The 10035-nt window shown below is 43.8% G+C and overlaps 1 protein-coding gene across 2 annotated transcripts in view; it reads left to right on the top strand.

Moving 5' to 3' along the window:
- Positions 1-10035, top strand: part of LOC102213522 (hexokinase-2-like) — a 24861-nt gene extending 14826 nt beyond the window's left edge. For both annotated transcript variants that reach the window (XM_005725463.1, XM_005725464.1), the window contains exons 3-11: positions 3156-3318; positions 4153-4301; positions 4382-4501; positions 4944-5039; positions 5545-5644; positions 6775-6958; positions 7132-7287; positions 7365-7598; positions 8782-10035. In XM_005725463.1, the coding sequence (XP_005725520.1) occupies positions 3156-3318; positions 4153-4301; positions 4382-4501; positions 4944-5039; positions 5545-5644; positions 6775-6958; positions 7132-7287; positions 7365-7598; positions 8782-8980 (1401 nt within the window). In that variant the 3' untranslated portion in view covers positions 8981-10035. The remainder of the gene's footprint in view (positions 1-3155; positions 3319-4152; positions 4302-4381; positions 4502-4943; positions 5040-5544; positions 5645-6774; positions 6959-7131; positions 7288-7364; positions 7599-8781) is intronic.

The following is a 10035-nucleotide window of genomic DNA, read 5'->3' as shown; positions in this document are numbered from 1 at the left end:
CATCTTGAGCAAGCACTTCTGCTTCTAAACCTCTTTTCAGCAGAAATTCTTCTGATTGACCTCTTTTCTGCCAAATGTTTAGCCTTTTCACCTCTTATCAGCCTCTAAGCAGCTTCTGCTAATTTCACCAGAATTGTCAGTCTCTTCACCTCTTCTTTATGCGAATGAATTTGGTGCAGTGTGGTGAGTCGCTGCCTTTGGACCAGAAGGGCCAGGTTCGAATCCTGCTCAAGGCAATGTTTTTTGTTTTTTCTGCTTTTTCAACTTTTTCTGCTATTTTCAGCAAAAACCTCTTTTCAGTAGAAATTCTGCTGATTAAACTCTTTTCAGCAGAATTTTCATCTCTTTTCAGCAGAAATTCTACTTATTCACCTCTTCTGTAAAATTTTCAGCCTTTCCACCTCTTATCAGCCCAATTCTCCGCGGCTTCTGCTAATTTCACCAGAATTGTCAGTCTCTCCACCTCTTCTTTGTGAGAAAGACTGTGGTGCAATCAGATGAGAACCTCCCTTGAGTATCAGAAGAGCCAGGTTCGAGTCCCGCTCAGGGCAATATTTTTTTGGGGGTTTTTTTCAACTTTTTCAGCTTTTTTCAGCAGACATCCTCAGCGTAAAGGCATCCACACAGCATTTTCGCAGGAAATGCAAATTTTTCTAGTTGATATTGTATCTGCACAGGGACTTTTTAATGCTGTGTTCTCATTAATTAGCATGCCGACATGCAGAAATAAGACATGTATCCTGTGTTCACTGGACCCTAATATGTTGATCGTAGTGTATATGTGCATGTGCATCATCCCAAACTCGTCTTAGACGTGTGACTAAATCGCAATCAAATGTACTAAATAATTGACCAGACCAGGATGATCAAGCTCTATTCAACACTCAGATTCTTAGTAACTAATCTCTAAATGAATGCTGACATGTGTGCTACATGTACATTGTTGTGCAGTGGGATGTGTGGTCACATGTTTAAATAAATATTCATGAGACAGCAAAGCTAAAAGTGCCTGTAATTATTATTTTGCTGTATAAAATAAATATCTAGCTTGCAAAGAGAAACGATAAAATATGTATTCATGATTTATGTGTTTGGTGTTTATGGCGTGTGACTTTATAAAGTGATATAAAGAACATAAAAAACAACAACATGATAAATTTAAACAGACTTCTGTGTTTTAAACATAAATGAGACGAACATGTGCTGCAGGCCTGGCAATGTGGGTTGGCTTTTTGCTAGTTATCTATCGAATACTGTCTCTACCACACCCTGTTCTTTACTACACCCACGAGTCTTCCCGGAGGTCTTCCTCTTCTCTCCATCTTATCTTTAAGACTTCGTGGCACCACATCACCCCATCAGGGCGCTCCTTTAGGCTTCCCATAATGCACTGAGTGTTTGTTTTAGACACCAGTCTGCATTTAATTATTAGTTGTTAATAATCTCTGGCTCTCTTCTTTTCAGTCATGTCTTCTTCCCCTCCCTGAGCCTGGTTCTGCTGGAGGTTTCTTCCTGTTAAAAGGGAGTTTTTCCTTCCCACTGTCACCAGAGCGCTCGCTCAGTGGGTTTTCTCTCACCCTTACATTATAAAGCGCCCCGAGGTGACTGTTGTTGTACAAATAAATCATGTTTCTGAGAAATCCCTCAAATTTTCAAAGTAAAAACTTTCGGTTGGTTTTAGAATTTAAACTTTGATTCTGCTGATTTCAACAGACAACGTCCGGCAGAAGCAACAATCCCTGTGCAACTTCTCCAGAAGTTACTCCGTTTAATTAAATTTAATCTTGTGAAATCAGCTGTGCCAACTTTCAACTTTCACAAGAGATCAAATGAAACAGATCCTGTTACAGTGCGACGGGTCAGTGAATAATAATTATCAGTTATCTGTAAAGTATTTAAACCGCAGCGTTTTATTTATAAAGCTCTGTTGGAAACAAGAACAGGGCGACCACAGAGACACAACAGAGTCGTGCAGGTTAAACAGCGAGGGGGCACAGAGTAACGAGCTGTAACTTTGGGTGGAAGGCCTGTTTTAAATGTGCTAAGCACGATCAGCTCGGAGTTTGTGTCCCGTCTGTGGAACAAGTCAGGTGATCCGGAGAGAACGAAAACCGGACACAAAGGTTAGACTCCAAACAAATAAAAGCTCTTCGGTTCGTAGATGAGCGATGAGCTCGCTGCCTGCGTCAGCTGTGTTTTGTGCCACCTGTAGGCGAGCAGGCTTCAGTGCAGTAATGGAGCCGTCGAAAGCACATTCAAAACGATGGAAACGGAGTCGGCAGCATCACAGACAACAGAATCAAATCTGACTCAGAGTTTCTGTGTCCAGTTGTTTAAAAGACGCCTGAAGGACATTCGTCTCTTCTTCGAATGCAAAGCCAGTGTATGGATCTCACCGTGAATCTAAAACGCTGTGTCGCTGAGCGCCGTTACAGCCTTCTTTATCTCGTTTGCTCGTCCGTGTCAGCCTGACTTCCAGCCTGATGCTGTTAGAGACAAAACTCCAGCCCGTTCTGTCTCCGAGCACAGACGGATTCACAGAGCAGCAGCTGAGTCACAACATGTGATCAGAAATGAGTAAAGATTGATTTTCAGGCTCAGCCGTGGGTTTGATGTGCTGAACGTATCTGCAGAAGCGTTTAAATGTTGTTTTTGTATTTTAAGCCTCACCACACGCTGCAGGGAGTGAATGAGGTCACTACGAGCAGCTGAAGCTTCCTCTGAAGAGCTGGTCCTCCTTCAGAGAGGGTGAGGAGCTCAGTCATTAGAGTGGAGTCTGACTCAGACCTGAACCCCTCCTTGGTGAGGTGTTTCAGGCATGTCCAGCAGGGAGGAGATCTCAGGGCAGAGTTCCTGCCTCTCTGCTGAACACCTCGGCGTCTCCCAGAGGAGCAGCCGGAGGTCAGCACGCCTGCTGAGCCCGCTGCCCCCGGGCAGACGTCCTCTGCACCGGGCGGTGCTTTTGTCTGCTGAACACTGCTTCAAACAGTCGTGTGTTCTTCTGCAGATTTTGAGGAAATGTCGCCATCTTGTGGTTAAATGACACAGTTGCCTTGTTTGGGTTTCTCTGGAGGGCACCGACGTGCGAGCGGTGTCGACACCCTGAACACCTTTATGTCTTTATGCTGTTCACGTGACACGGCCTCCCTCTGCAGGTGGAGAAGTACCTGCAGCCTTTCCAGCTGTCCCCGGAGACGCTGCAGGAGGTTTCGGCTCGGCTCAGGAAGGATCTGCTCCGAGGTTTAGGGAAGCACTCGCACCACAAGGCGCCCGTCAAGATGCTGCCCACCTTTGTCAGGGCCACGCCTGATGGGACGGGTAAGGACATTTTCAGATAAAAGCCAAACTTTGAATCTTCCCATAAAAACCAGAACTGTGTAGTTTACCCTCCAGCTGCTTTCTACACATGCTTACACCTGGAGCTACAGTCCAGATGTGTCCTGATGATTAAGCTCTGTGACTCTTTCTCTTAAAATGAAGACATTTGTGACTTTAGGTGTGAGGAGAATGACTTTAATTTCAGTCTCTATTTAACACGGAGCCAGTGAAGAGAAGCCAGTATGAGAGAACGATGATATCTTATAGTTCCTGTTTGTACTCCTGCTGCTATGTTTGTTTATTATCCTGATACTAAAGCTTTACAGTCTTCCAGCTTAGAAGTAATAAATGCATGAACTAGTTTCTGAGCATCACTCTGAGACAGGGTGTTTCTAATTTTAGATATTGTGCAGATAAAGAAAGCAGTCCTACATATTTGTGTTTTGTGTGCACACTGGGACAAAGCTGACTCCCCACTGGCACGTGCTGTGATTGGATGTTGAAGGCTTCAGCCGTCTTCACGAGGCTACAGTAGAGGAACCCTGGACAGCTGCTGATGAATCTAAGCAGTTAAAGATGAAACGGCTGTGGGAGGGTTTTCAGTGATTCGCAGGTGGAACAGTTGGTGGCCGGGAGGTGAACAGGGTCTGATAGCATGTCTGCACCGGCACTGCAGCAACGATGAAAACACTCAGAGTAATTCACAACTTCCTCCACTTTAGATTGTCAGAGACCTTTGCAGGGAAAAAAAAGGGCGGTATTATAATTATTAAAGCTATAATTACGTTTTAAAGATGGCTTCCTGTAACTAAATCTTCATCATGCGGTCGGCAGAGAAAGGCGACTTCCTGGCGTTGGATCTGGGAGGAACAAACTTCCGTGTGCTTCACGTCCGTGTGGAGGAGGAGGCGCAGAAGGTTCTGAAGATGGACAGTCAGATCTGCGCCATCCCACAGGAAATGATGCTGGGAACCGGAGAACAGGTGACACAAATGCACACTGAAGGAAAACGAAGCAAACGGAAACATGCGAATCCCCAAAATTCACGTGTGTCTCTGTACAGCTGTTTGACCACATCGCCACCTGTCTCGGGGATTTCCTCGAGTCTCATAACCTGAAGGGTCAAACTCTTCCTCTGGGCTTCACCTTCTCCTTCCCCTGTGAACAGCTGGAAATCGACAAGGTCTCCCACACACACACACACACACACACACACACACACACACACACACACACACACACACACACACACACAACAGTGACCTGTGTGTTTCGGCTGTTTGAGGAGACATCAGCCTGTAGCTGTTAGGCTGTTCGTGGTTTTAAAGGTGGTTTAGATGAGTTTTTAGAAGGAGAAGAAAATGATCAGAAATAATCACAGACAGAAAACTTTCACTAAAGTGCAGAAAACATAAACAAAGAGACAAAACCTTAAAAAAAACTACCACAGAGATCCAAGACGACTGACCCTTAGAGACCCCGGACTCTCCCCGGGTTTCTGTGCCTCCTCCTACAGTCCAAACATTCCTGAAAGCAGATTTTCCTTCTGAGGTGAACTCGGTGTCAGTCCTCGCGTTCACACCGATGTCACTGATAGATTCTGTAAATTGTGTTTTTCTGCACAGAGCATCCTGATCCGCTGGACCAAAGGCTTCAACTGCTCCGGGGTGGAGGGGAAAGACGTGGTCCAGTTACTGAAAGAGGCCATTCACAGGAGAGGGGTCGGTCCACAAACACTCCCAGAAATCACATTCATGTGGCCTGCAGAGCCGTTCTTCCAGCTGCGGCGTTTTAGTGTTTTACCCTTCAGCACAATGTTTCTTTATACACACACACTCAGTGACACTGCACACACTGATTGCTGTTTCAGTTGATGCTAACTCACTCATGATGTTCGAGCATCAGAGTAACTGCAGCTCGTATACGAGCCACGAGTGCAGAGGCAAAGCTACAAAAAAACTGTCATTGTCTAAAGAGACGTGGACTTAACAGTAAGGGATAAACCCAGTAGCACCACGTGCTGATGTGCTGACAGAAAATGTTATGTTAAATTGTTTGTGGGCCTGATATTTGAATCTGCGAGTAATTCTTCCCACTTCACCCCTCTGTGAATGCTGCTGAGGTGCAGATTGAAAGCACCGTGGCACTTTCTCTCTCTGTGTAGGCAGGATATTTGTGAATAGGCGAGATATAAATGCACCTGTCTGCCTGTCTTCTTCTCTGCAGGACTATCATATTGGCTCGGTTGCCATGGTGAACGACACAGTGGGAACGATGATGAGCTGTGGCTACAAGGACCAGAGCTGTGAAATCGGCATGATCATTGGTAACCATAATTTCACTCTGGGATGTCTTTGTCTGTGTTGGTCTTTTATGTTTGCCGTTATTGCACTTTAATCAGCCATGCTGTTGTGCTTTATAAATAGATAAACCTCACATCTGTCTGACTGAGCTGTGTTTGCCTGCACGCCCCGAACACACTGACAAGATGATGAGTAGTCGGTTTATTGAGGTCATAAATAAATTACTGAATGGATAAAACATCCACAACAAAGACATAAAAGCAGCTATATCGATACACAAAACAACCACAAAGAGACGCAAAGCAGAAGAAAATGACCCCTAAAGAGCCACAGTCACAAGAAGGCAAGAAGTACACAAACATGAAAACATGAAAGTCTTTTTATACAGGATGGACTCAGCCTCCTGTAAAAAGTTTCCTGACAAGGTTTTTCTTCTCAGTCACTATTTTTGAGGACAAAATGATCTAAATGATGGTCCCCAAAGAAAATACCAGGCTTACATTGAAAGCTACTGTTTACGCATCTACGTTATAGTATTATAAAGTAGATGTTATTTGTAGTACTGTAGTAGCAGCAGGTTTTAGACACAGGAATATGTGATGTTAGAGTATGATTTGTGCTTTGGTTATGATGCTTCTTGGCTCAGAATCCCGGACAAGCCCCCAAATTTACTCAAACAACAGAGAATGATGTCACAGGAGCTGCTGTCTGAGCCAGATGTTGTCTGAATGACAAGTGACATCTGCCCACAGGTGAAGGAGTCACAGAACGGTGTGGCCCACAAGTGTACATATTTGCCATATTTGGGCCAAACGTTCATTGCTATATCTGGAGGGCTTCCTCCAAGACCTAGATTTTAATTTTTATATTTTAAAATATCTGAAAATTATATTTTAATTTTATGACATTTTGGGGTCAATTTGGAGTTGCGAATAATTCCCTTTTATTATGATTTTGACTCTTCTAAGCTGCTAAATGCTTCGTGGTTTAAATGGTAAATGGCCTGTATTTGTATAACGCTTTGCTAGTCCCTAAGGACCCCAAAGCGCTTTACACAACCAGTCATCCACACATTCACACACTGGTGATGGCAGCATTGTAGCCACAGCCACCCTGGGGCGCACTGACAGATCTAAACAACATTGTCCTGCAGGTACGGGAACCAACGCCTGCTACATGGAGGAAATAAAGAATGTGAAGCGTATTGAGGGCGAGGACGGACGGATGTGCATCAACACGGAGTGGGGCGGCTTTGGGGATGATGGATGCTTGGATGACATCCTGACTGAGTTCGACGTGGAGGTGGACAAGACCTCCATCAACCCCGGCGTGCACATGTATGTTTCACAACTAGTCAGAATCATAACACACCTCTCCCGTTCATGTGATCAGCTTCAGATAAGTCTTTGACACAACTTCTATACAATAATTTTTTGCCACAGCAGAAGTTAGAAACTGATAGCTAATGTTTGTGAGAGTTTCTGTCCTGATTATGTGCGTTCTCCTGTAGCTTTGAGAAGATGATCAGCGGCATGTATTTGGGAGAAATCGTTCGACTGGTGCTGGTGAAGATGACCAAGGACAAGCTGCTGTTTAAAGGACAGATATCGGAGGCATTGGGGACCCGTGGACTGTTTGAGACCAAGTTTATCTCTGAGATTGAGGAGTGAGTCTTTTGCCTTTTCCTTGTTTCCAGCAGTCTCTCCTGGTCTTCATTATCTAACCACTTTGTCTGGTGCTCAGGCCGGACAGCGGTTTGGAGAACGCCAAGAAGATTCTGACTGAGTTGGGTCTGGATTGGAGTCTGGTCGACGCCTCTGTGGTGCGCCTGGTCTGCGACACTATCTCCTCACGCTCGGCCTATCTCTGTGCTGCCGCCCTGGCAACCCTCGTCAACCGCATCCGTAACAACCGCAAACTGGGCCACCTGAAGACCACTGTCGGGGTGGACGGGACAGTGTACAGAAAACACCCCACGTAAGAGGCATTTGGTGATCAGAGCAAAGACATTTGAACATTTCACCAAACTTCAGTTGGTTTGCTGATATTAAGTAACCAGTCTTTTCTAACAGGCATACTTAAATATTGTTTGGAAAGATTGTACAGAGTACACTTTTAATGACTTTAAAAACAAGAACTGAGTGCACTATTCTGTACATTCAGGTTCAGATATATTCATACACTCCCATCAATACTAGGTTAAGTCTTCTTTAGCAAGTTGCACTTTGACCAGACACTTTTAGTAGCCGTCAACAAGCCTCTGCCATAACTCTGGTTGAATATTTGATCACTTTTCTTGCCAGTTTTGGTAGAGTTCATTTAAACTGGTTGGGTTCCTGGCACAGACCCGGCTTTTAAGCATAGTCCATATTTTCAGTAGGGTTGGGGTCAGGGCTTTGGGAAGGCATTTCAACAAGCTTAATGTTAGCCTGCTTTATTCATCCCGCAAACAGTTCTGATGCGTTTGGGTAAATATACTGTATGTACTATGTAAGTAATTTTACATTGTGTATGTCCACCTTTAAAATATAATTAAATTGTAATTTAAAATAAAATGATACCTGTAGTCCTAGGCTGTATTATGAAGCACTTGTCCATGTGGGATGCTGCAAATTTCAGTTAAGCTTGAAGGAGGAACTTCTTTCTTGGTCGACACCCTTTCAGTTGATGGACAGTGACGCTGGTGCTTCAGCAGTTTGGTGGTTGTTGGGTTGTTCCTGAACATCCTGACCGGTTTTCCCTCTTCTGAGGGGGACAGTTTGGATCTTGTTTCAGACCCTCAAAGTGGAGACACATTGAGCTGATGATCTCTGAATCTGCGGTTATTTAGAAATGGCTCCAAGAGAACATCCCAACCTAGATTTCCTGAGTTTCACAAACTTTCCCATTTTTCTGAATCGGTCAATCCAGTATCTGCTATCAAATCCTTTTTATTCTGGCAAAGAGAAACTATATGAATAGGCCTTGACTTAATAGACACTGTAGTACTTTCAGCACCGCATTTGGGTCTACGCATAGATTTGAGCCTGTAGCTATCATTCTGATCTTGTGTAGATTAGAGAAACCCATTTCTTGTTTTGTTTTTTGCAACTCATTAAACGGTGAAATCTGGCAGTTCTGTCCTTTCAACACCTCCCTCTCTCTTTCCTTCCTTTTCCAGCTTCAGCAGTAAGCTCCAGAAAGCGGTGCGCCTGCTCGCCCCTCAGTGTGACATCACCTTTCTCGTCTCGGAGGACGGCAGCGGGAAGGGCGCTGCCATGGTAACGGCTGTGGCGCAGAGGCTGGCTCACCAGTCCCGACTGCTAGAGGAGAGCGACGGTGAGGACAATGAGGAGGAGGAGGAGGAAGAGGGTCAATAATGTATTTTTGACCAATCTATGCCTCAGTGCAGCTGCAACTGTTCGTATAATGTAAAGAGAGGTGGAGGGAATCCTCTGGTATTTTATCATGTTGAGATTTTATTAGAAAAGAAGTAGAAAACATGTTGATCAGAGTATTTAAAGCACAAAAACTTGCACAAGACTCACTGAAAAAGGTATTAAAAAGTAAACGATGCGTCAAAAGGAGAAGATTTAAAGTCATTTTATAGGTTGCTATGGAGATTTTGATCCATTAAAAACGTATTTATTAATAAGGGGCATAGCTTCAGGGGGATTTGTGGTGGCAACAATTCCTAAAAATAAGTGTTGTTATATCACTGCAGCAAGGGGCGTAGACTCCAGGGGGGGCAGAGGGGCCCAGATCCCACTATTGCTGGTTAGAGACAGTGTTTTCCTCCTCAGTGTGTCACTGTGAGTGTAACTCAGTAATGTTAAATAATAATAATAATAATAATAATAACCACTGAAAGCTGATGTTCTGATTATATAACAGGATATTTAAAAGTTTAAAAAAATGGACAGTTTACAAACCTTAATGTGTGAAAATGATGTTGATGAAAAACAGGCTAAAGGAACGGAAACAATTCAGAGCTTCCCTGAGAAATGTCGCGCTTTTAAGATTATTTTTATTAACATAAATCTGTGACAGTTGTCAGCACACATGGTGGTACAAGGCAAGAAAGAGTGGAATAAATAATTTGGCTTTTTCAATTTCCTCAATCTCAATAAATAAAAAACACAAGACTAAGAATTATCAGAGAAATGCACCGTTTGCTGCTTGGTGAGATTTCCAGTCATCCTGAACAGCAGTGATCTGTTTGTGTCCAAGTAAAAACTAACAGATGCTTCAGTCTGATGCAGAAAAGAGGGAGAAGAGGATGTTTGTGGAATGTGTTTTTTAAGGTGCCAAAAATCCTCCTGCTCTTTTTTTTAAATGGAGAATAAAGAGTTTATGTACAAACAACCACAGAAGAAGAGCTGCAGCACAATGTGCACTAAAGCCAGTGAATAAATCAAAATGTTAAACCGTCCAA

Source organism: Pundamilia nyererei, unplaced genomic scaffold, assembly GCF_000239375.1.
Source record: "Pundamilia nyererei isolate P.nyererei 1_Seehausen unplaced genomic scaffold, PunNye1.0 scaffold00015, whole genome shotgun sequence".
Taxonomy (NCBI): Eukaryota; Metazoa; Chordata; class Actinopteri; order Cichliformes; family Cichlidae; genus Pundamilia; species Pundamilia nyererei.
This window is presented reverse-complemented; position numbering and strand designations above follow the sequence as displayed.